Raw genomic sequence first — 27753 nt, forward strand, 5'->3', positions numbered from 1 at the left:
TACCCAAAAAGCCCAAAAAATGCTTGTCCGCCTGACAAATTGTCTTCAAATTTGATCATTTTCAACTCTGTTATGATATGCATTAGTCCTTCAAATGTAAATAGAAAACTACCCAAGTTCATGAGCTTCAATTTAAGTCCAAGGTGACCTTTCTAGCTAGAGTACAACAGCTGCTATGTCCAAAGCTATTCACTGTAGCCTATCCGAAAATACTAGCCTCCTGGCCGGCATTCAGACACTTTCAGGCATTACCATTTCATATGGGATTATGAACATCAATTTCACATAAACCATATTTTTAAAGTGTTTGACCTTGACTTGAAAATGGCTATGAATGAAAGTATGAAGTGAATAGCATCAAAAATAACTAATGTTACCACCTATTGGTGGACTGTGAACAGGATGCAACACATGGTACTATCACACAAAAGGAATGTATCAAATGAGAAATGTATGTAAGGAATGGTTTGTATTGTACAGCAGTAGTGTAGAATGTGAACTTTCAATCATCATTTAATAATCATCATTATTATCATCATCATCATCCTCTTCCTCATCTTCATCCACATTTGTATGGATTTCATCAGTCATGTCATGTTCATCCGTGTCCTCATCTGCCAATACATCAATGAGAGCGTTTGGGATTACATCACCCTCAAACCATAGTGGTTCAAGCTTCCCAGTATCTGTGTTTATGTGAAACCCATGGTCAAGTGGACTTGGGATCTCTGGGTAATGCTCATGGGCCCTCTTCCAGATGCACACTTGAAAGTTCGTACGTTTGATGTGCTGTTTGAGGACCCTCTTGCATGGTGGGAAAGTTGATAGGTCAATTGAGATACCCTGACGAATCCGAAGGTTTGACCCACACATCTTCTTTATTTTAATTTCTCTTGCTTCATCAACGCTTTTCACTCTGCAACTAAATTCATACAGGCGGCAGGTGAACTCCTCAACACCATTGAGGAGCTGTTCATCAAGATCCCATGAGTTTCCTTCTGCAAAAACTTGAATGAATTTTGATGTTTGATTCAGTATCTTCATTGGTCGCACCTTACCTTTGCCTTTGAATGCTGACGTGCAGTCAGCACCAGTGAAGGCATGTAGGGCCAGAAGATCTGCAATGTGCTCCTGCGAATAATCTTCAGCCAGGAGGTTGATGTCAATTAGTCTATCTCCCATATCAAAGATGATGTTGACAGTTGATGACTTGGCATAATACAGGAGAATGAAGAAGATGTCTGAGTCTTTTGCTCTGACTCTAACTGGCTCGGGCTCGGGCAGAGAATCTAAACTCTAGTACCTAGGCCTTATCCAATAAACTGTCATAGCATTATTTAGGTAGTGTGTTTTAGAACTAAACAGGCCGTTATTGTTAGAAATAAATAGTTCGTGAACATCCATTCTTGCCGTATGCCTACGATAGAGTAGAGGTAACTATGAGGACGACAGATCTGGCGACGTGGGTTCAATCCCTGTGAGTCACTTTACGAGGAATTTTTATTAGGCTTATGCAATAACAAAAAATATTTGAAATTTGACTTCAAAACTTCAAAAAGTTCTTCAGCAACAATGATTGCTGAGTAACTAAGACACGTAACACAGGTTTTGTTAAATTACAGCAGTAGTCTACAGAGAAGCAGTGTTGCTCCTGTTATCAGTGCTGCAGCAAACTTTCGAATCCAGCAAAACCCTTCGGTGACGTTTGAAGCTTCGGACGTCACCAGTCACATGCTTATTCCAATTTGATACAAGCTCCAACACACTGTGTCGAAACAATTTGCTTCACGGGAGTGATACAAGCTTCAGTGCCTCAGTGTCGAATGTCCCATCACTATGCTTTTGTACCCGGACCCGCTTGACTCCCCTCTGCTCTCCTGCTGCGGTAACTCAGCCTGCCTGCCACCCTTACAATTGCGAGTTCTGCCTTGCCTTTGTCTGTGCTGCTGCCTTGTTTTCGCCTGCCCTGTTCCTCTGCTCTCCTGTTGTGTGTGTGTGTGTGTTCCCCAGGACTTCCAGGCCCCTGGCGTGTAAGCCCAGACCCTTCGTCCCCACCACCGTTTGACGCCTATCTGCCACTGGGACACACACACACCCACACACTCCTTTTTCCCCAACCCTTCAATAAACTGAAAGAAACGTGACGCACTTGTGGTCCTCGTCTGTCTTGCCCGTGACATTGTTTTAATATTACAGTGCAAGACAATGCACCCTTCTGTTATTCAAAGTCTTATTATTATTACAGTGCATGAAAACCGTTTTCACTAGGCTTCTTATTATTATTACAGTGCATGAAAATGCACTGCACTCTTATCTCTAGGCTTCTTCTTATTACAGTGCATGCAAAGCTTGGGGCAGACAAAATTGTTTTATCATTATTTTTTGACCATCAAACCAACCAACTGAAATGCCCATAGGTGTTTGTATTGAAGTAATTTCCTGTCCAGGGATGGGTAGATTAACTAGATCAGCAACAGTGCCATCTATCCATAGACCCTAACCCACCCATTGACTTGCATTATAGAAAGTAGTGCCAACATGAGGAGGGATATCTCTCGGACTGTGATAGTTGTAGTAAACATTTCAATGGTATTTATTTCAGAATAATGATGTGTATGATTTCAATTTGTAAAAAAAAAGTTTAATCTATGTATTTCTGTTTTTTACCAATCATTTATTTAAAAATAAATAAATACATATGTTGATGCTTTTTGCTCATGTTTGTGTATATAGTTGGTTAAATGAAATTACAATACTTTAGTCATATTGCTTAGGTTGTGCTGAAAAAAAGTAGTCATTATTGCACATTCCTGAGACCTCTATAAAGTCATTAAAATAAGGTAATGCAAAAACCTGCAAAAATGGCTGGAGTTCTAAGGGTTAAAATAGGTTAGCCCTTGACATCCCGACCGTGTTGCATTTTTTTCCTTCTTGATATGATGATATGCTAGCCTAGAAATCTAGACGCGCCCCTAGCGCCAGCAAATTACATTTGCTGCCAGGGCTAGTCTAGCAACTCTCCGTTGGCTTGTGAGCTCCAGAAATCGAAACTTAATCAGGCCATTGAAATCGTGTATAGAGTCGTTTGGTGGGCTTAACATAATGATTGATGGCAGAGTTGCAACGGTTTGGCTTGAATTCCCTGCTACTTGAAAACAAATATCCTATTGCGTCCTATTGCGTGCAGAGGGAATTTGAAAGACAACTGATTATCCCGCCCCTCGGACTGAGCACTGCGAACGGTGAGTGCCCAGACCCTACATTTTAATGTGGGTCTGGCTCGCCAGGCTAATGATATGCAATTTAACCTTAAGAACCCCCACAAAACACCCTTCAAAACTCATGCAAACACGTTTCGAAGCAGAGTCTTTGATGGAAAATCCAAAAGGACCTTACCAAATGAAAGCTTGTTTGTATCTAGATTGCATGGTAGTCACTGTCATAACAATCAAAGAAGCATTATGTCATAGTGCCTGAACATTTTCTAAAAAATGACACTGAGCTAAACGCATAGGTTTTACCACAAAAAAAAAAAAATCATATTTTACTCTATAGTCATCTATGTGCCGGGTTTCCGGAAAGCATTGTAAGCCTAAGATAGTCGTAAAGTCCCTCTTACGAACGTCTTAAGATTTGCCGACTGTTTCCCGAAATCATTGCAGCTTAAGAACGTCGTGGAAATACTTCTAGATCTATGAGTGATCCAGAGTTCTCATTACTGGCTAAGAGCGTCTTAACAGGTACTTCTCACTGAGGTCACCAGCAGGACATACAGGGGAATTACAACTAATAATATAATTATTCAACTTACGTTGCCATTTTTAATTATATTTACTTGTGAAGAATCAGATTTTAGCGTGCAGAATAGCATACATTTAATGGACATAATAATGTGATTAACAGCGGACAAAAGCAGAGAAAGGAACATGTGGTTTAGTCTGTGCTGCGTCAAAATCTAAGCCTAGGCTATATGTTATTTAAGTCTACACATTCTCATTTTCTTACTCGACCTCTTTCTTCAAACATCGTCTTAAGTGACACCCTGAAACATTATTGCACAGGCAGCACACAGTAGGACGCTCACAAGAACTGGCATTACCAATGTAGAGGTAAGCTATAGCCTAAGCCTAATATGTTCATATATCTTCCAACAAACATAAAAACGGTGCAACAATCTAATGTTAAATAATTACAATTATTTATGCTTGTGTGTGGTATATAGCCTACTTGGGATGCTTACATGCAGATGTCAAAGTTTTTCTAATTTTTGTATTGATGTGAATTAATGTGTAGATCCCAAGTTTAAACAGTAGGCCTAGCTGTGACATGCAGTCACCTGACATCACCATCAAATTAGTGGATATTTCAGAACTATTAACGTGGACAGCTCCCCTTAAGAGTGTCTTAAGAGCAGTACATGCGCGTTCACGCTACGAGCATGTTCAGGAAACAGTCGGAAAAACCAAATGAACAATCTTAAGATGAATCGTAGAAAACCCTCATGGTTCCAGGCCTCAATTGTGTTTCAAGGTTACTTAGGTGACCTAGAGGGCCCAAATGTGTGCAGTTCCAGAGATGTATGTTACCGGCTGAAAGAAAAAACAACATTCAAGCCAACTGTTTCTGGGAATTCTCAGCTTTCAAAAGAGGTCAAGCATTTGATGATGACAAAGTATGTGGGAACAGTGCCCTCCTAAGTAGATGATGAGCAATGTCGGACAAAACAACTTAAAATGGGGCCACAAGTTAAGAAATAAGATAAGAAAACTGTCTATCAACCATTGTTAAACCATCGGTCTATCAACATCCATTAAAGTATCTGCCTATCAACTTCCATTAAACATTCTGTCCATCAACATCCAATAAACTATATGCCTATCAACATCCATTAAACTATTTGCCTATTAACATGCATTAATATCTATCAACAACGTTTAAACTATCTACAGTATTAAACTATACAATCACCATGTCTATCCTAAAAACACCTTATTAACCATCTCTGCATTATCTGTTTTAACCAGAGACTTTCTAATGAGGAGACACAGCACTCAAAGAATCTCCCATAGAAATGTATGGGGTTAGGTCGCAACGCAAGTTGACGTGAATACATCTTGCCAATCATGTGGTATGTTGTGAATATGTCATGTCAATCATGTGTTGTGATCTTGCAGCCGGTGCCGTGAAGCCTTGCACACGCACAGTTCTGCCGGAAATTGATGCCCGATAATGTCCAAAATGTGTTGCAATATGGCCAAGTGGAGAGACTTGCCTAAAAGGACTTTGTTTTAACTATACAAGATTTTTTTCTTCACAAATTTTGCATTTCAAAGCAAATTTAATTGACTGATTGATTTACTGATTGCTGTCAGTTTCTTATGCTATTAAATATTATTTAGACAATGGAAACAGCCAATGATATTAATAGTATGTTGAGAGTGCATGGAAAACTGCATGGAAAAGGCTTTAACACAACAACAAACATCTTTGTCCTCCTTCACATCATGAGCTGAAACAGAGGTGTATGATTTTACTAATTAACTTTAAACGGTAATTAAATTCACCTTGACAGTAAATTCTAATTCTAATGTAAAGCTCTACAGGATGGGGTTACTCAGTAGATCAATAATGTCCGTTCCACGGGCAAAAGAAACAACACATTTCAAGAGAAATTCAGCCAAGGTCGCCAACTACTGTAGTTGATGCATCAAATTGGTAATGTATTTGTGTATCATTTTCTACAACTTTAGAAACTGAACTTGGGTATCTACAACGGTAGACTGCAGAAGAAAGCCAGTTGTATCTTCAAGGACATTACTGTTCTCACCACTGCCCTTTGGAAGGAGATTCAGGTCCATCAAGTGAAAATCAAACAGATTTATCACACCTGGGACTGTTGTTTGTGCATGTTGCTGGTTTGTCTGTCTGTTTCGCACTGTGTGCACTTTTCATCTACCCTAGTCCCTTATGAAACTTTTTAAATCTATTCATTGATTTTATCTTGGCATGACTGTTGTGTTTTAATGATGTGTTATGCCGTCAATGTGGAGCTGCTAAACTGCTTTTCGTTGTTTGTACAGTAAAGCTATGACAAATAAATTATTCTATTAATGCTTTCAAATGTCTAGCAATGTAATGCTTATGTAAGACAGCTAACACTGACAGGTTAGCTTACTTATCGCAGAATGGTTTCTAAAATTCCACCCTGTCAGTCAGGATTGGGTTCCATCCGTTGTCATGCAACAATGGGCTGTTCTTTACCAGAAATACTCAGCCACATAAAAACAACATATAATTTATTACATACAGTACTGTATGTCTTGTAACACTTAAAAGCGAATGCACAAGTGAAAAAGGTTAAATTGTTGTTTTTTGCTGGAGTGGGTCCTCAAGACAAATGGCAATTTGTCAGCATAGAGAACCAACATATTGAGAGACGCAGGTAAATAAAAGGGCAGGCAATGGAAAAACATACAAGTTAATCAATGCAGAAAGATATATGGACAAACAGATAAGACAGCGAAAGAAAGGGAGGGTTTACCATCTTTGTCTTCTGTATGGTGGACCTTCGAGGGGTTCCGCCGGCCTGATCGCCATTTACCGAGCCGCTTGAAGAAGGTCTCCTCTTCGTCATGGCCAAATTCCATCCCACCACCCTCAGACAACTTAACTGCACTTGTAAATTTTACCTAAGCAAACAATAAACAGGGATATGCAGAGGTCAGAGGAGAAAAAGGTGTGTGTGTGTGGGGGGGGGGGGGGGGGGTTGATATAATATCATAATCATCATAATATCGAAAGCAGATTTCCACAAAGTAATGTTAATGAATTAAAACATCTAATGCAAAATAAGCGGTTGCATAAATTGTAAGGCTTGTAAAGATAAAGGCTTGTAAAGATAAAGTTAAAATTAATTCAAAGCCCAACATTACTCTGTAAAAATCTGCTTTCACTTTGACATTACAGAGGGGACTTTCGTAAATCACCAAAAAAACAGCAAATTAAATTGATCAAGATTCCATTTATAAAAGGGGGTGAATACTTTTTATAGGCACTGCAGATGTGGGACTTGAATACAGCGTGGGGACACACTAAGAGAAAACATAAATGAAAGTGTTTTGTGGGTTTTTTTTGTCAGATACTACATAAGATGGTTAACTTTTTGTAATAGAGATTGAGAATGTGTCGGATATCTCACTGCGCCGGGATTAGTGTGTGCTTCACCTCACTGTGTGTTCACCTGTGTGCTGAGTGTGTTTCACTAATTCACGGATTGGGATAAATGCAGAGACCAAATTTCCCTCACGGGATCAAAAGAGTATATATACTTATACTTATATACTTATACCATGGAGTAAACATTACCGTCTACAGCCGCAAGCGGGCGCTCTAGGCTTGTGACTCGCTGGCTTGTTATGTTACTGTAATGTAGCCTATTCAGCCTCTCCGGTATGTTCAACACCAAAAAAGCCAACCGCTAACATTTCACTAACCGCTAGCATCTAGCTAACAAATGACACAGCAAGGGACAACATCTGGCAGAAAGGAGACATCACAACAAACTGTGCAACAAGGAACTGGTTGTGACCAAGCTAACCAACATCAAATTGGCTAAATTGTGTAACTGAATAACTCATGACACATTTTTTGACTGATGGGTGAATGTTCAATTTTATATGAGATGCATAGACAAGTAAGCAGTGACGGACTGGTAATCTGGAATTTGGGCAGATGTTGAGGGGCTGCGGGCCGGTCATTAGGATGGTTGCTAGGGCATTGCTAGGGTATGGTAGTTGATATGCTAAATAACACGGTTGCTATGGTGGTTGCTAGGGCAATCATGTTGGTTGCTATGGGGGTTGCTAGGTTGAAATTATAGTGGTGGTTGCTAGGTTGTTGCTAGGGTAATTAAGATGGTTGCTAGGGTCTACGTCATCACATCTTTTTTAAAAGCCAATCCAAGCCAATCTAATGTATACAGGTCGTGCACATAGTCTACTGTGGATCTACAAAGATTTGTTTGACATGGATTGGGCGCGGTCCCATCTTTCTTTATGACATGTATACACATGGATTGGCTTCAAAAACATGACCTGTATACACACGGATTGGCTTTAAAAAAAAAGATGGGACGGCGCTCTGCTGTCTGTATAACTGGTGCTGGCTTCATTCAAGGATTCCAACGGTACCTCATTTTTGAAAATCAGATACGGGTCAAAACTTATATGCACACGCCTTCACAGACACAGAGAGCCCAACCCAGCCCAGCCCAGATTCATAGAGTACCGAAGTCTGACGTAGCGTTTCCATGACGGCAGAATCACTGGATCTAAACAAACTTTCGAAGTGGCTTAAATAGCATTGAATGTAGACATGTGGTACCATTTCAATAAATTGTTTTAAATGTAAGCTATAGCCATTTAAACGTGCTTTACCTGCTAGGCAGTAGCTTACCCACATAACACGGATTCCCTGGCAGGTGTAATATAAAGAAACAAAATTCCAGTGGATATTTCACGTCTTCTCAAAGACTGGCGGCTGTTAAGAGTGAGGTTTTTTGCTTAAAAAATAAAGCCAAAATACGTCCGTGTATTTAAGGATTTTAACTGCATGCTGTGAAGTTACATGCAGATCTCTTTACGGAGGAAACCCATGCTAAAATAAAACTCTGTAGTCACGAATTTGATCGTGTTGGTATGAATATATGTTGTAGTATGTGATTCCTACAGTGTAAAAAAATATACTAACATCTTAGAAACGTTATAAAAATTATTGAAATAGATTAAGAAAGCCACCGCTAATGGTGATTTCAATGGTTAGATTGATTTGTTTAGATCCAGTGAAATTGCTGCCTTGGCAACGCTACGTCATGGCTTCGGTACTCTATTAAGCAGCTAGATGGCTTGGAACGCTAGGTGTTCGCAATCAAGAGTCTGGCAGAGAGCTGTGATGTCATAATGGAAAATCAAAATTCTGAGCATTCCACCATTCATTTCAATGGGGCCAAATAACGCAAAAAACGATCACACCATTTATACAACCGCACTACATCGGTTTGGGCCTGAATTTTTAGAGTTAGAACCGTGTCGATAGCTCAAACGCTCTAGGAGTAGCGTTCCCAAAAAGTGGGTGAACGGGAATAATAATGTAAACTTAAGAAGAACAATAGTGATTGATCAAGCCTACTAAAAGCCCACTAAAAACAGAGCCTCCCTCATCATGAACGATGACACTCATCACACAGTTTGCCCCCCTCCCATTAAGCAAGAGGCTACGCAGCATTAAGGCAGACAACCAGAATGAGGAACAGTTTCTTCCCATCTGCTGTTAGACTAATAAATACATCACCTCTGCTCTGATCTGAGTATTGCCTCCCTCAATGAACTTGGTACTATAGTAAAGTGTCAACAGGAGACACTAAGGCTGATATTGGAGTTGGTAAAAAGAAAGTTCTTTCTTTCTTCCTTTTCTTTTCTCCCTCTTTTCTTTTTCTCTGATTGCCTACATTCTGTAAAGCACCACGATACATGTGTAATGTTAAGCACAATAAATTGGAAATTGTAAAGCTTTTGTATAACAGCAACAGTAGCATAACAGTAGCATAGCACATAACAGTATAACAGCTTTTCTATAACACACGTAATATTTCCTGTATTTCTTGGTTATATTCTAATAAAAAGAGTGAAAATTAATATAGATTGTAATTACATGATCTTGCCTTACCTTATAACATATCTTATAATATGAAAATAACATGTAAGGTGCTAAGCTTTTTACACAGTTATGTAAATAGAGAAAAGAGTGATAGAGGGGCCATTACCCTTCACTCACACACACACACTTTTTTTAAATATAGGGGCAGCTGAACTGAGAAAATTTAATTGAGGGATCTGATGAGGACAATCACAAAACACAAACAAACCTTTGAACTCTGGCGAATGAAAGAGAGGCGATCCACTGAACTGATGTCTAATAGGTCTTCTACACCATCCGTTAAACCAGACAAGGAAGAGCGTTTCAGCCAGTTACCTAAAGAAATTGGCACAAAGGGAGTGAGAATGTACAGTGAGAGACTTACAGATATACACATTTATATAAACACAAAACAACACACAGGAGTAAACAGCAAACACACATGCATAAAATGAGGTGAGAATAAGTTAAATGGTAAGATGACTCAACATCTTCATAAACACAAGGAATGTCACATAAATAGGGGAATGCCAAGAGAGGACACATACACAAAGAATCAAACAGAAGAAATATTCTTTAGAAGATAACAACACCCCAAAAGACACACATCAAGTTAACAGAAGTCGTACTACAAAGACAGTACACATACGTAATACAGATAGTGTGAGTGGTAGGCGGATAGTCCGACGGCATGCTGATGATGAGAGGAACACAAGAGGAAAATAGAAAAGAGATGGATGAGCTGAATTTTTCAATGTACCAATCAATATTTATAGTCTCATTTTTCAAATATCACATTTAAAAATACATGTAATTAAAACCAAGTAAATAAAATCAATGAAGCTACAGGCATTTTACTCTGGCTGAATTTATCTTTGAATATTTATATAGCAAATAATCATTTCATCACTCCATCAAATAAATAAAGGATGAGCCCAGTTCAGTGGGAGAAAGATTCTATTGGGGAAAGGTTCCCGTGTGGACTGGCATAGAAGCAAGGAGGGGGAGTGAGTGATTATTTAATTATAAAAAAATATATCTAGGGAACAACCAGTCAAGCTGTAGTTCTCATGATCATGTTAATGTCGTCAATTATGTAATCTTGAAATGTATTATAAGCATAACATTTTTAAAAGGGTGTTTACACAGTTTCTAGTAATATTATATGGGTTTTATGGGTTTTAAATAATAGTATACATGGGAGTATGTTTATAATTTTAGGGAACAACAACCACCATCCAAAATGACCTGCACAACCTTAATGGTAACACAAATGTATGCATTATGATTACCAAAAATATAGCAGCAACATTAACACTACCAACACCACCTCCACCAGCAGCGATAACAACAACAACAACAATAATAATGACTTTGATTATTAGTTTTAGTTTTCATAGGGTGGTAGGTAAGGTGGATGGGTGGTTTGATTACTATACTACTATGTTATACCAATAACACTATACGTCTGTACAATCAAGATTAAAACAATTGTTGTTTTTCAGAATTTTCTTTTTTTTGTGTTAAACAAGTTTTAGTTTTCATTATGAGTCTCCCAGAATGTGTGGCAATAAGGTTTTACACTCCGCACATATTTTATTTATAACAAAACAAAAGGTGTATTTTTCATAACAAAAGGTGTGAATACTTATGTAAATAGAATATTTCAGTCTTTTATTTTTTTGTACAAAACACCCCAAACACTTTTGTGGGGTGTTGAAGTATTGTGTGTAGATTGATGAGAAAAAAATAATAATTGAATCCATTTTAAAATTAGTCTGAAACATAACAAAATGTGGAAAAAGTGAAGCGTTGTGAATACTTTCCGTATGCATTGTATGTTCTATAAATATCTCATTTTATGATATCCCAGGGAAGTCTTTTGGAGAACTTATAAAGCAAACTTATATCATTCTAACTGCATTTGATAAAATTGTATGGGAGTTACATGATTGCAACAACAATTACCAAAGCTAACCAAAGCATGCTTACCAACCAATTCAGCAGCATGATACATATCATTAGCATTGTTTGAATGAAACTGAGATTTAGTTAATTTGCACAACATTAGTTGATAAATATGCTGACAAGTAAGCCATCCGACAGACCTTGTCATAAATTTGCACCTTGTCATATATTTGACTAAAATTGCTGTCTTGGTAAATCTGCCCCGTACTTAAGTGTATGTTTGTTGTACTGAGATTTATGTGAAGAATATGTTGTATAAATGTGACATACCAATGGGTAACTTGAGTTTCTTGCGCAGAGAGATGCGTCGTGATCTTGAGCGTGAGCGCCTCTCACTGGTGGTACCACTATGAGCCGTAGTGCACTCTGACGTGTCCTGCTCTGATTGGCTACTAGTGTCACTTGCTGCACTCTGGGACTTGAACATTTTCCTCCAGAAATCTTTCTTTCCCAGTAGAGCACCTGGAATCTGTTCCTCACTAAACAATAAATGTATGAAAAGCACCCCAGATAACACACACAACAAACACAATTAACTTCAGTTAGACCATTTATCAATTCCATTTTACTGTAAGATCTTTACTGAGAGAGCTACAATTAAAAGGTTATAAAAATGCATCAAGTAAGAAAACTATTTATCTCCAAACCATTGTAGCAATCTTGGTCATGTTTATATCGGGGCTTTTTTGGGCCTTTATTAAACAGGACAGTGAAAATGTGACGGGAGATGAATGAGGGTGGGATGAGAGTTGAGAAGTTACCTAAGGCCCGACCCAAACCTGGATCCTAATAGGTCTATGCTTAGTGTACTATATGCCAACATTGCACTATCCTTGAAATGTGAAGTCAATCTGCAGACGGCAAAACAAATACGATTTGATGGCCCTTGGGAAAATGTTCTATATGTCCTATTCTAAAGCCTTGGCCTTTTGGTTATGATATACTGTAAAGTGCAACAATATAGAGTTTACTGTATATTCTTACCATTCAATATATGTCTAGGTCTGAGATATAAAATCACCCAGGGATTACACTGCCACTATAAAACCTGTTGCCTGGAAAGATGGTGGATTAAAACCAAATTGGCATTTAAAGGGAAATTTCACTGTCTGTCCATTTGACTAAAGGTCAAGTCAAGAACAGGTGATCCACTGTATCTCTATGCTTTTAAGTGTGGATAAGGTAATAAAGAGAATTTTATTTATTTGTATTTCGACACAGTATTCTGATGGTGTTCTGTGTCCGCTTACTGCTACCAAGTTTGAGCCCATGGTGGTTTGAAGAATAAACAAATAAAAATGAAAAAATAAAAAAACACACTGTTCTGGTGTTTGAGGGGGTCGGCTGGAGATGCAGCTGCGACACTCATCAGCAGCAGAGGCTGACTGGCCCTTTTCACCCAATGTTCCCAACTCTGACCTGAACACAAAGAGAAATAAATAATCAGTACTATACTTGTGAGCTCTCCTCACTACCAGTGACTATATGTGAATCTTTCTGTCTGGCTGTATGTGTTTGTGGTTTTGTGTGTATCTGTATACCTGCGTGTAGGTGGTTTATTGACGTCTTCTTTCTCCTCAGGTTTGCGTTGACTTGTGAGTTTCTCTGTGCTGTCCAACAGGGCACTTAGAGCTACACGCCGGAACACATTGCCATGAGATTCTTTTATGAACTGCACCAGTTGCCTGATGTCACAGTACAGACCCTAGGGAGAAGGAGACCAGGTATGTGTTATAATGCAATTGTGATTAACATTGCACTCCCACAGGCACAGTCAGTGAAAAAGTAGGTGTGGTCAGGCGCTTGATCACAAATTGCTGTTTTAGCAATTAGACCAAGAAAAACCTGGTCTAAAGTTAAATGTGCATGTCTCTACAGCTATTTTATACAACAATAGTATACAGTTATCCAACAATATGCTTGCACACTTACCAGATTCTCTGGGCTGTGGAGTTCATGTGTGGTGGAGGCACATCGTGTGATTAGGGACTTGAACATACAGCCCACAACAACTGATTCCATGCTCTGGGCGACAGACTTGTCCCCTCCTGTGGTGAAGTTATTCCCAAACCCTGCCTTATCTGCAAAGGTATAATAGAACTCCAGCAAATGACAAAAAACACAGTGACACATAGTTTATCCTGGAGGAATAAACCCAGGGGGTGCAAAATCAGTGGCATACAGATCTGACCATTCAGCCCTCTAATGCATTGACCATGTAGTTTTGACTCAGACTGTCTGAACAACAGTTTCTTTCACTGCATCACAAGCTAAAGAAAGAATATGTTTTTGTCAGAGATGGTATGTTCTGTGAAAAAAAAACCTATAAAAAATGGTAAGGCAGAATTGCAAATAACTTATAACAATATCTATCTGAAATTTCTATTCATGCAAGTGGCCTGCACTGCCCTGCAACATATAGCCCTGAAAGACCTGACGTCATGGACCTATTTTACTTTGAATTTCATTTAATGTTCTGAGGGATCATAACATGTCCAAATACATCGAAGGAGAGTGCAGTCTGTGAGACCAGATGTGGACTCTGGGGATGTTATGGTTGATCCATGCTTGTTGTGAGATATAGCAATGACAACGTTGCCTGGGGAAAACGGGTTGCTGGGTTGAGTAATTTAAGAGATCAGTGAGATTATTGAGATTATCTACCGAGCGTTTTCTTATGCTCCCGGTGGAAACGGTCACCTGCAAGGCCGTGCTCTGAAAAAAAAAAACAAATGTCAGGCCATCACAGACATGTACTCTCAGTAGAACGCAAAAAAATCAGGCACAACTGAAAACATAGTGACATGCATCTTTCCACCCTTTCACTATCTTTGCAAAATCACTCATCAATTCAGTAACCTGAACTCTAACAACTGACAGGATTTAACAAAAAATTGTATTGTATTGTTTACATTTGTTTACCAAGCCAAGCTTACAACAATTGAAGTTCAAGTTGACTGAATGATAACTGATTACTTGAGTGACGATCTGAAATGTGCAACTGACAGAATGAGATGGATGTAAAGATATGAAAAGAGTAGAAACATTCATGTAGAAAAATAAAACAAGACAGTATGGGATTAACTCTTTCCCGCCCGAGCAAAATTGGATCAAAATTGGATCTTTATTATCTTCCTACTGTTGGTGTCCTAAGCATATCTCAAGGAAAGCATTTATTTTTCCTTGAAACCTGATAGTTGGACCATACAAAAGTATGTTGAAATGAGAATTCATTATTCATATTGATTTGCATAACATTTGCATATTTCATACACCAATAATTTTGAGTGTAAAAACCATCACATATTAAATGCTGCATGTTATGAAAAAAGTGTAGAAAGTTGCATATATCTGCTAGCTAAATATGCACCAAATTTGGCAGCAATTGGATAAAATGAACTCTCAAACAACAACTTTGAACCAACATGCTCCATAATGTATTGTTAATGTATTCCTATGGAAATTATGAAAATACTGTACAATATTACAGCATCACATTTTTGAAACTTGTGTAGCTGCATGCAGTGGATGTACCGATAATGTATTCACAAATATATATTTTGTGTCTGTGATTAATTTGTTAGTCTATATATAGTTTTTATGCATTGTATTTTCTTCAACATTGTAATGTTAGCAGTTCAGACTTCGGACTTAACTCCAAGTTTATGGCTAAAACTAAAAATGTAAAAATGTAACACTTAAATAATTTCAAATCATACTGAAAATAAGTATTTTAGGCAATATGTAGTCGGCTATAGTCAACAGTAAGAACCAGGCATGGTCGGTTCATTGAAAATCGAAAAAGTGAAAAGTGTATGCAAAGAAAGCTATACTCATATTTAGCAAGCTCACTGAGCTCAGAATTACAGTAGCTGGCTTGTCAGTGATGTATGCAAAAATAGGTGACAACTTATAAAGGCTATTGTTTATCATGATTTCCATAGGGTTTTGTATCTGAACCAATTCCCTGGATGGGTCAGGTGAAGAAAGGGTGTGCTTAAGCGACACATATTTGAGGATGTAAAAAGTAGCTACCATAAAACATACCTTTAATAGGGTAAATATGGAATCAAAATGAACTCATACGTTTTGTATGTGTGTTTCACGTTTTGAAATGTGGGTAATACTTAATTTTAAGGGGTCCTTGTTCCAGTGTATCTACATAATGAAGTACAGTAAAACAACCTATGTAACAATATGTAATATAAGTAAGTATAAGTATATATACTCTTTTGATCCCGAAAGGGAAATTTGGTCTCTGCATTTATCCCAATCCGTGAATTAGTGAAACACACTCAGCACACAGTGAACCCACAGTGAGGTGAAGCACACACTAATCCCGGCGCAGTGAGCTGCCTGCTAAAACAGCGGCGCTCGGGAAGCAGTGAGGGATTAGGTGCCTTGCTCAAGTAGGCCACGGCTGCCCCACAATATGTCATATACTTATGTTGTCCATACATAATGTATTTTTGGGTACCTACAGATCATGATTACACGTGTAATAAGAAGTGCTTGTTACACTACATTGCCAAAGTTTGTTGAAGTTTGGGACTCTTGACACCCTTTTATTATTACATGTGTACTAATGATCTGTATGTACACAAAATACATGCAAGGACAACATAAGTATATTGATATTACATATTGCTACATAGGCTGTTACACTGTACTTTAATATGTAGATACACTGGAACAAGGACCCCTTAAAATAAAGTGTAAAATAAATATACAAACAATTTTCAGTATTACCCATATGTCCTTTACTTACAAATATATTCTACCGGTACAATCCATTCCACGGTTACTACAGTATATCTTTCAATTATCATCTAAATATCAATCTATTCTGCAGTTACAAATCTCTGTGAAAGCTACGAAAACATTTCAGACATATTTGATGCTTCCTGGTTGAATAGCCAATGGTGATGTTCAGGTTTGGTTAGCCAATCAGGAATTTATGTTCACTATCCAATCAGAGCCAGGAGGCGAGATGTCCATTACTTGTACCAATCACAGTTACAAATGATTTTTACTGTTTTAAAAATGTGATACGCACGTAAAAACCTATGAGTAATTTTTGATTCCATAGGTAAAACCCTTTAAAGGAAAACTCCAGTCTAAGAACAACCTAGGAAGGAGTTGTCCTTTACGTATCAAAAATAAAGGCCCATCCACCCCAGATACGACATTAAATCTTCGTACACAGAGTGTACACACAGAGTCCGATGCAATGATTTTTGGGGCAGTGGTTCAGGAGATAGAGTCATCGTCCAGCAACTGGAAGGTTGCCAGTTTGAGCCCAACTCCTCCTGATCCTGTCAAAGTGTCTTTGAGCAAGACTGTTAACACCAGTGCTCCTGATTGATAGGTGGGCGCCTTGCATGACAGCCCCTGCCATCAGTGCGTGATGGGTGAATGTGAGGCATGACATTGTAAAGCACTTTGGGTGCTCGGAGGAGTCGATTAAAGCGCTATATAAACGCAGTCCATTTACCATTTATCATATTTTTAATATTTCACATTCTGTTTCTTGCTCACGTCACCCAGGTTTACACAGCGACTTTTAGTAGGCTATAGCCTATTGACTTCTGAGTGAATTATGGAGTTGTTAGGCCTAAATTAAGTCAAGAAAGAGATAGTTTTGATAAGCTATGCCTATAAGAGAGAACCAGACCCAGCAGTAGACCCCAATTTATGGACAGGCATTACATTTTTCCAAGGGAGGCACAAATTGATTCACTGTTCACGGTTTCGGGAACTTAAATTGATCACGTTAGTTTAAGATAGGCCATTAATAGACACAACAACAACTTGTTGCTACAATAACTGAATTCAAACAAATAGCCTAATGCCAAAAAATTACTGCCAAAGTCTGGCCTATAATTAGGCTACTTACAATTATAAGCTCACGCGCTTAACAAAATATTCTAATATGAAAATGTAGATGTGTAGGTCCGATCACTCCCAAGGGAGAGGAAAAACACTGTAATTTGTATACATTAACCCAAGTAGCCTAACTGTATCTAAACAACATAACCTATTGTTGTAAAATAGTGCGGCTCCTTTAAGAGAACCCTATGCGCATGGATGGAGAGGGAAAGTGAGAGGGGATATGTGTATTAGAACTGAGATGTGGATGGAGAAAGTAGATGTGCTGTTGAGACGGGAGCGAGTCATATTCAAAATAATGTCAAAAAATAAATCTGCAGACAAAGGTGAAGTCCTCATTCATTTGCTAACCACTTTCAGATAGAAGGGAAGGGAGTTACAGTAGATATGAATTTACGGATAATTTCGGCCCTGGAGCGGTAACATTAAGCTCCCCTGTGTTCTCCGACTAGGTCAGTCCGAAGAAATAAAACAGGAAAGGTTAACGCTTTCAAACAAAGCCATAAACTACTGCTACTAACTACAATAATATGAGACATAACCTACCTGCCACTGGATCACTGTGGTTAGTGAAAAAGTGAAGTAGTCTAAACTGTGGCACTAAAAACTCCATGAAGGTGATAAGCCATTAAGGCTTAGCTAATGTTTCTGGCTATGGAATAATACAGTTTTTACAAGTTTTATTTGCCAATTGCTATATTGGCAAACCTATAATATAGGCCTACATTCAATTCAAAATCAATCCATGGGATTGGGGAAGTGGGGTTGGTTGATGCAGCCAAGCTCATCCAGGGTGGGCCTTACAGACTGCACAGCTACATACAAGGCCCAATCCCATTTCTACCCATTAGCCCTCCCCCAATACCCTAACGATTTTAAGTGTTAATTAATAATGATGATAATAATAATACATTAATTAATACAGTAATAATTACATTATCAGGTTAACCTTACTTTTTCCAGAATCTTTGGCCAATGCTGTAGTAACAGACCAACATTTATTGGAGGCCAAGTAGTGAAGCTGTGTTGCTGTCCTTCATACCTAAAAGTTAAGTCCTGACATTTATTATTGAAATATATAATTGCATTGGGTCGTTTCATCCACTGGTAACAGTTGATAAAGTTGCTTAGCCTATAATTTATCCTTTGAGAAATTAGCTAGTAATAGCTAGCTTAACAATTAGCATCTAGCGGTAGATGTGTGGAACCGTCCACGTCCAGTTTAACTACTTGGCTTTTGCTTCGATACAGTAATATTGCAATAGTTTCTAACATTTTCATTTCTTGGTATTATTCTGTGGTTTCATCCCCGTGTGTGAGGCTCAAGTTAATGTAAATGGTTGGTAGTAGGCTATTCTGTTGCTACTGCAGGTGCCGCATGGCGGGCTGCTGCAGGATTTAATGTCTAGTGATGCCTTTGAGCATTTGCCACAATGGGAGGTAGACTACTATAAAAATTAGTCAATTATGTCATCTTTGTATTGAAATGTTCATCTTTTTTGTTGTTGGTTGGTCTTACAGTAGGTGACCGCAACTGCAGCTGACGTAAATGGCAGCCTCTCTGCTCCCCAAGGCTGATTGCTTTTGGTAAGGTGTACACACACACACACACACACACACACACACACACGGTACATAAATACACAGAAAATGTGGTAAGTGGTAAGCACTGGTTTGAGAGTCTATTGCCCTCTTATGCTTGCAGATTCATTCGCCAACTTCAACCCTGTTGTGGCTTCATTCATAAAATGAGTGACAGAATTACTGATAATATTGCAACACTTACAGGTGGTGACTAACACAGAGGGCCTTCTTATTTTAAATAGACATACACAACCCAATACAAATGCGGAGAACATTTAACTGATCAGTTTTTCCCTCATTGATGAATTCTTTGATGAATGTTATACATGTTTTTATTATTAAGTTTGTGTTTTTATGTTAGATGTTCAAGTTCTCACTCTCTCTGTCTATCTCTCTCACACACGGGTCGCTTAGCAACGGGGACGCTGGCTGCTCAAGCCGCTCTGTCTGACCCGTTTTTGTTGTTTTTTTTATATTTTACTATTTTATTCCCGATTATTTTTTCTTCAATTCTTGCACATTCGTTAATTTAGCTGTACAGTTATAGATAGCCTTTTTTATTTCAATTGTTTATTTTGTTTTTCTACACTTTTATTGCGTTTTATGAAGTCTGCCTCTAGCGCTCTGTTTTTGTTTTTGTTTTTGGCCTGGTGATCAGCTGTTTTTTCTGCCAATTGCCATTAGCGAGGCCTATTACACTGCTATTTGGACTTGCTGCTTGTGTGGAGGAAGCTGTGCTGGACTCGTGCTAGTGTCTCTCTCCTTTTCCATCCTGTATACGCTGGGTTCATACAGTCGGTTGACTGTCCAGCTGCTGGGTAGGCTATAGTCGGTTGACTGACCAGCCGGAGATTGAGGGTTCGTGCTAGCTAGGTGACTGCAAATGCACCGATAACATCAACTCCACTTTGGTCTGGCTGATCCATCAATCCGTGTCGGAGTTTGTGTTTCGGCTATGGGGGGCTTTCATTACACACCCCTTGAACTTCAACAGTTCGCCTCCACCGACACCATCAACTTTGAGGTGATCCACCTTTGCCGGGCAGCGGGGATCCTCCGGCGGAAACGCTACTTGCACAGAGGCGCACGTCGCTCTCTCATCCGAGCGTCACAGGAAAGCATCCCTCCATCATCTCCACGGGATCTCTTGCCGAATCAACGCTGCTTTCCAGAACAGTCCGCTCCCGCAAACAAACCGCTCCCTACAGTGTCAGTGGAGAATCTACAGCGACCTCCTGGATCGTCTCTGTACGGCACCTGCACACGGCGATTGCTGTCACCACCATGCAGCAGTGTCCCTGATAATGTGCCAGACTCTCTTGTGCCATCCACCAGAACAGGCGAGCACCAAGACTGCATAGGCCTACTCCCACTGATTACTCCGGACAACGGATCACGTGACCTCAAAGCCGCTGTAATGAATGTGAGGTCTCTTTCGAACAAGACCTTCATTCTCCAGGACTTTACGTCTCGTCAGCTGGACTTTCTTTTCATCACGGAGACTTGGCTTAACGACGGTGATGTAATGCCTTTCGGTGAACTTTGCCCTCCTAAGTGCAGCTTCTTCAATTCCCTAAGGTCTACTGGTCGTGGAGGTGGTCTAGCAACTGTGTTTAAAGACTGTTTTAATTGTAGAATTATACCAACTAATTATTTACTCTACTTTTGAGGTTCAACTTTTTAAAATTCATGCTAATCCCCCTGTCCTCTGTGCATTAGTGTACAGACCACCTAAAATTGGTTCTAATTTTATTCAAGAATTCTCTGACCTTTTATCAGTCATGGCCACTCATTCTGACAAATTATTGATTCTTGGGGATTTCAAGATTCACATCTGTTGCCCATCAAAACCTTTGGTTCATGAGTTTTCATGCATAGTGGACTCTTTTGACCTCACTCAATCAGTGATGGCACCAACACATCAGAAAGGCCACACTCTAGACCTTGTACTCTCCTCTGGCTTCTCTGTGTCTAATTTAGAAATTGTTGATATTGGTATCTCTGACCACTCTATGATTTTGTTTGAATGCTCTATGTTTTGTTCCCCTGTCTCTCCGCCCAAGTCCCACTCCTTTGTCTGAGCCATAAATTCAACCACAGCTTTACATTTCTCTAACACCTTTATGCTTACTCAGTCACCTGCTATCAATGATGCCCTGTCCACCTGCTCTGATACGGAAGAATTAGTTAATCTCTTCAACACTTCCTGTTCCGCTACTCTAGACTGTGTTGCCCCTTTAAAACTAAAACGGTCAAAAACCAACTCCACTCCCTGGTTTAATGATTCTACCCATTCTCTTAGACAAGTGTGTAGGAGAAATGAGCGAAAATGGAAAAAAGACAAACTCCAAGTCTCTTATGACATTTTTAGAGATTCTCTAAAGATGTACCAAAACTCTGTTAAGTCAGCTAGAACAGAGTATTACTCTAAGTTGATTGCCAGTAATGCTCACAGACCAAAAATATTGTTTAGTACCATCAACTCTATTTTAAATCCTCCTGCTGCTGTTCTCTTTATCACTCCCACCACTGAAAACTGTGAGAAGTTTCTCAATTTCTTCATTGATAAGATTAATAACATTAAATCTCAAATTCCCTCCTTAATTTCTGATCCCTCAGTTATAAAACTCTCACCCAGCTGCCTTCAGCAGTGGCAACCTGTGTCTCCCTCCCAGCTATTTGAAATGGTCTCTCATATGAAATCCTCCTTTTGCCACTCAGATGTTTTACCTTCACACCTGTTTAAGGAAGTCTTTAACATCATTTGCCCTGTTGTTTTGGCCATTATCAACAGTTCTCTATCTACTGCAGTGGTCCCCTCTAGTTTTAAGCATGCAATTGTCCAACCTCTACTAAAGAAGCCCAGTCTTGATTACAGTGACCTGAAAAACTATAGGCCTATTTCCAAATTACCTTTTGTTTCAAAGATCCTGGAAAAAGTTGTTCTCTCTCAGGTCACTTCTTATTTGAATGCTTTCAACATCCTAGATAAATTTCAGTCAGGTTTTAGAAAACTTCATAGCACCGAATCTGTTCTACTTAAGGTGCAAAATGATATTCTTTGCTCAGTAGATAATGGTTCTTGTGCCCTCTTAGCACTTCTTGACCTTAGTGCTGCTTTTGATACCATTGACCATAGCATCCTGTTAAAACGTCTGGAGGATGAAGTTGGTCTGCAAGGGGTGGTGTTGAAATGGTTCACATCATATCTGAATGATAGAACATTCTCTGTAAGATTAGGTAATTGCTCTTCGTCCATTGCACCTATCAAATGTGGTGTCCCTCAGGGTTCCATTTTAGGCCCTCTGCTATTCTCCCTATATATGCTGCCTCTTGGCTCCATTTTTAACAAACATAACATTCAATATCACTGCTATGCTGATGACTCAATTTTATCTGCCATTAACAGCCGATAGTTCCTGCACCTTGGAAAGCCTGTTTAACTGCTTTAATGACGTAAAGAGTTGGATGGCTGCAAACTTCTTACAATTAAATGAAAAGAAAACAGAGATAATTATTTTTGGTCCACTCAGCTCTGTTCCTAAGATAAGAAATGCACTTGGGCCACTGGCTGTAAATTGCCACAGTGAGGTCAGAAATCTAGGTGTTTTCCTAGATTCCTCTTTGAATTTCAATAAGCAAGTCAGAAGTGTGGTTAAGGGAAGCTTTTTTCAACTAAGACAAATAGCTAAATTAAAGCCCTGGCTCTCATATACTGACTTAGAAACTGTAATCCATGCTTTTGTTACATCTAGGCTGGACTATTGTAACTCTCTTAATTTTAAAGTTTTACTTTTTGTTTTCAAAGCCCTAAATGGAATGGCACCACAGTATATCTGTGACCTTTTAAGTCCCTACTGTCCTTCTAGGCCACTGAGGTCTTCCTCACAACTTCTCCTATCAGTCTCAAAGGCAACCCTTGAAACTAAAGGTGATAGAGCTTTTTCTGATGCTGCCCCTAGACTCTGGAACAATCTCCCTATAGAAATTAAGTCCTCTCCCACCATCAGTAGTTTTAAATCAAATTTAAAGACCCATCTATTTTCTTTGGCCTATAATGTCCATTAATTTCTCCCCTTGTTTGGTTGTTTATTTATTTATTTATTTTTATTTATTTAATCTTATTTCTATTTATTTTCTGTATTATATTAACTGGCATCTAACTTTACTGTACATCTTTCTCTAGGCCTATAGTAGTAGTAGTTTCAGTAACCATATGTTTATTTTTAACTACAATCATAATCTGTTATTATTATTATTATTTTGTATTTTCATTTATATATTTTAAATTTTTTGTAATTTATGTCTATTTTTTGTTTTTATTGCTGTTTATTTTATTTCTGAGCACCTTGGGTCAATAACATTGCGTTTAAGTGTGCTATATAAATAAATATGACTTGACTTGACTTGACACACACACTTGTTTATGTTCATGCTGTTAGTTTGTCTATGGTTTCTGATACATTTGTATTGCAAAGACATTTTGGTTTTTAACCCTTAAACAGGCAAGAGTAAAGAAATAGTAGTAAAAAATCATTTTATGTTACATTCTGTCTCATTTGCACCTAAGGAAAACATTTCACACTCATTTTTGAAATATTTTGGATATTTTGGATTTTATGAGTTGTATCTCTTGGGATACGTTGCCCTATTAAGGTATAAAAATAATCAAATTGGTGAACTTTTCCATTTCTCATTTGATACATATAACTGATAAAATCTTGCTTTCCTTCATCATTTATGTCATAAATACATTTTTTTAAATGGATTTCATATTATTTTGATCAAATTCTACTATATATTATGGAGATGACATCTCATCGGATGCTCTGAGTTTACAGGCTTTTTGCCGTTGACAGGTGCTTAAACTTTTTCGCAGAAGTACACACAAAGTTATTAAATGAGATAACTTGGCAATTTGTCAGTATTTGTGTAAATTAATTTGGCTTTTCTTTTTGATTTACCAAAATGGCAGCAAAATATAGCCTTTACATACTCAAACAGTGTTATGCTATGTGTATAACAAGGGAACTTAACCAAGACCTTAACAGTCACCGCCCACTCAGGTTTCGGACGTAACAATCTAATTCACATACTCCTTTGAGAACTGGATTATAAGTCATAAATAACCATCCAATGTAGACTTAAAACCTATTGTATACAGTCTAAGGTTAAAATCAGCTATGGCATAATCAAGCGATTATATATACTCATATAGAACCTCACAGGTCTATGTGTAGCCATCCAGTGAAAACTGTTTGCTTACCTTGAAGTGGAAATGGCTTAATGTAAACTGTGGAGTAAGTCATCTTGTCTTACAGTCAAAAATAAGTGTGTTAAACTATCATTAGGTTGGCAAACTTTGGAAAATGCATTATTCGCAATAGCTGATCATGGTATTAGTAGTTCCTTCGATTGGAAATTAAATGAATACATATTGTATACATATGTATAATATAATGTATTTTTGTTGTTTTTCTATTAGTTTTTGTTTTGCACAAAATTAAATGTTGCACGATCACGATTCACACCATAGCTGGTCAGCCTAAGGCCAGGCCTAAAACACTTTATACAGATTTTTCCAGACATCAAATGGGGAAATTAATAGGGAACTTACATCCAGTACCTGACCCCTTAGGGAGGTAGGTGGTGACTGTTCTATAAGGGACTGCTCATTGGTTAAGCTGGTTGGCCTGCTCACTTCAGTAAATATGCCCAAATGTCCCTCAATTTAAGCACTGTCACCTAAATTCCTTAGCTTTTTTAGGCATTTGTTCCATCGCCTCTTCTTCCTCCTCCTCCTCCTCAGCAGAACTATTCACAGTCTCTAGTTCTAACTCCCAATTCTACCTGATTATCCTCATCTTCATCACTAGTGCCTATGCCTGAAGTGTGTTCAAGGATCTCCTCCATCACGCTCATTCGCTCGCTCTTCTATTCACCTTTCGGTTGCCATAAAATGACCTGAAGGGCAATATATGGTTGTACTGTCATAATGTACATACCTGTACTGTCATAATGTACATACATCTGTTTTTGCAGTGTATATTAGCATATCTTCCTGTTTGAAACTACATTTTCAATACTACACAGAATTCCCATTGACCAAATTTTATACCCTAATCTGGCAACGTATCTTAGGGGATACATACATTTCAAAGTTGCTAAACTAACTCCACAAACACAGTTAGGCTTTTTTTTTTGTATCAATATATTTAGACAATAGTCATAATCAGTTATACGAGTTAATATGATTGATTGATTGAAAATAACTATGATTTATATGTAATTGCTCACCACTTGGTTAGCATGTGCGCTACCGCTGGCGGCCATTTTGACTACATAATGACAAACAACCTGAACCAAGTCATGTGACCTACAGACTGATAACAGACAGGACTTTTGATCAATCATAACTTGATTTGGAATTTCTTTTAGAAATGCCCCCCAGAGGATGTTAAAAAGTATGTATCTCCTGGTGCACGTTGCCTGTTTAAAGTAATATTGTTCTGACATCAGTGCTGTAGTGCTGCAGTAAAATAAAATTTCTTAAGAAAAATACTACTAGTTTGATGCTGTTTATCTTATTTATAAATAATGCACCGGCACTTTTGAGCCACATTTATTAACAATGATATGCATAATATAAGGTTGGTATGAACAGCCTTCATTGCTTTGGAAATGGAAGCATGTAATGACATGAGGTTAGCTAGACATTTTCTGTTTGCAATTAAAAGTGAATTATGAGCCTGGTAGCCACCTAGCCTGTCTGAGTGGAATGCGTTTCAATTGGCATATCATGTGCTTCATGTAAATGCTTAGTTTAATGGAAACAAATTATTGAAGACTTCAAGACTCACCAATTCCATAACACAAAGGCAAAGGCCACTCTTTATATTCTTGTCCATTTTCCATATCACAGTAATCTAATTTATCTAATTCAAGGCAGCTTTATTGGCATGACAAATATGTCTTTGCATTGCCAAAGCAGGACATCAAACAATACAATACAGAACATACGATAGATAAGACATTTATAGTGTATAGTGTCTAATCACTGTCCCTCGCTCTATGGCATTCAGTGACATATTTAGCAGCAAGAGCTGCTGTCTGTCCTTGTTGTCCAAGTAAGACAGGCAGTACTTCCTGTTCTCCCAGGTTTCGGAACTCCAGGATTAGGTTGGTAAATTTATCGAAGTAGGTATCTCTAATAAATTCATATTTCTTACATTGAAGAAGAAAGTGCACCTCCGTCTCAACCTCACATGTCGTACAGTGACCACAGACTCTTTGCTCTCTTGGCAACCATGACTTTGTTAGTCTGCCTTTTTCTATGGCTAGGCTGTGGTCACTGAGTCTGTATTTGGTCAGGATCTGTCTCTGCTTTATATCTCTGACAATAGAGAGATATTCTTCTAATTCATATTTAAATGTTATGGACCGATAACATGCTAGTTTGTTTTGTTTTTTTGTTTCATTATGCCAATGTTCCAAATATTTTTCTTTAGATTTCTGGATAATCTGGTTGAGATTTAGTCTAAAAGCAGAGCTTGGCTGAGAGAGTGTATTAGTATTTGTTAGAGGGGGATTACTTAGTCTGACTCAGAGGACTCTTGTCGGGGTTCAGATCTTGAGTTTTTGCTGCGATGAAATGCAGTGTGTCTCTGGGACTTGTTTGAAGATGCATCCAGAATTTAAGTGCTCTCTTTTGTATGTTGATGGCCAATGGGAATCTACCTAATTCTGCCCTACATGCATTGGTTGGTGTTTTCTGGTTTTAAAATCAATCGACAGAATTCTGCATGTAGGGATTCTACAGGATGCTTGTCCCATCTAGTGTAGCTATGCACACTGAGTGGACCCCATACCTCACTTCCATATAGCGCAATAGGCTGGATAACACAGTCGAATATTTTGCACCAAACTTTAATTGGTATGTTTATGTTCCAGAAGTTTCTTTTTATTGCATATAGCGCTCTGCGAGCCTTTTCTTTCAGAGCATTCACTGCCATGCTAAAGCTCCCCGATGCAGTTATGATCAAGCCGAGGTAAGTGTACTGCATCGTGTGATCTAGGGCGGTGCTGCCTAGATTGAAAGGGTATCTGTGCTCCTGACATCTGGGCTTCTTTTGGAATATCATAATGTTTGTCTTTTTTAGATTTACTGTCAGGGCCCAGTGCTGACAGTATTTCTCTAGCAGGTCCAGGTGCTGCTGTAGTCCCTGTGCAGTGGGAGATATCAGCACCAGGTCGTCTGCATAGAGGAGGAATTTAATTTATTTTTCTTTTAGGGTAAGGCCAGGAGCTGTAGACTGTTCCAACTGCACCGCTAACTCATTGATGTAAATATTGAACAGTGTTGGACTGAGGCTACAGCCCTGCCTCACCCCTCTTTTTTGAGTGAAGTATTCTGTAATTTTGTCGCCAATTTTCATAGCATATCTGTTTTCAGAGTACATTTCCTTAACTAATTGGTAAACGTTACCCCCTACACCGCTTTGTAAAAGTTTATAAAATAGTCCTTCATGCCAGATTGAAAAGCAAATATTTTTCCTTTTTGTGTTTGGTTTACATGTTTAGTTATTAGGGTGTGTAGGCCATTCTGTTTTTTCTTTCTCA

The 27753-nt window shown here is 38.5% G+C and overlaps 1 protein-coding gene across 9 annotated transcripts in view; it reads right to left on the bottom strand.

The window, feature by feature from the left end:
• LOC121696861 (protein unc-80 homolog) overlaps positions 1-27753 on the bottom strand; it is a 239077-nt gene that overhangs the window by 158967 nt on the left and 52357 nt on the right. For 5 of the 9 annotated variants that reach the window (XM_042077932.1, XM_042077927.1, XM_042077931.1 and 2 more), the window contains exons 16-22: positions 14326-14376; positions 13594-13742; positions 13203-13366; positions 12982-13080; positions 11932-12140; positions 9923-10029; positions 6542-6689 (exon numbers count right to left, since the gene is read on the bottom strand). In XM_042077932.1, coding sequence (XP_041933866.1) covers positions 6542-6689; positions 9923-10029; positions 11932-12140; positions 12982-13080; positions 13203-13366; positions 13594-13742; positions 14326-14376 — 927 coding nt within the window. The remainder of the gene's footprint in view (positions 1-6541; positions 6690-9922; positions 10030-11931; positions 12141-12981; positions 13081-13202; positions 13367-13593; positions 13743-14325; positions 14377-27753) is intronic. The other 4 variants (XM_042077934.1, XM_042077933.1, XM_042077929.1 and 1 more) reach the window with 2 other exon arrangements.

The sequence above is a fragment of the Alosa sapidissima genome, chromosome 22 (assembly GCF_018492685.1).
Source record: "Alosa sapidissima isolate fAloSap1 chromosome 22, fAloSap1.pri, whole genome shotgun sequence".
Taxonomy (NCBI): domain Eukaryota; kingdom Metazoa; phylum Chordata; class Actinopteri; order Clupeiformes; family Clupeidae; genus Alosa; species Alosa sapidissima.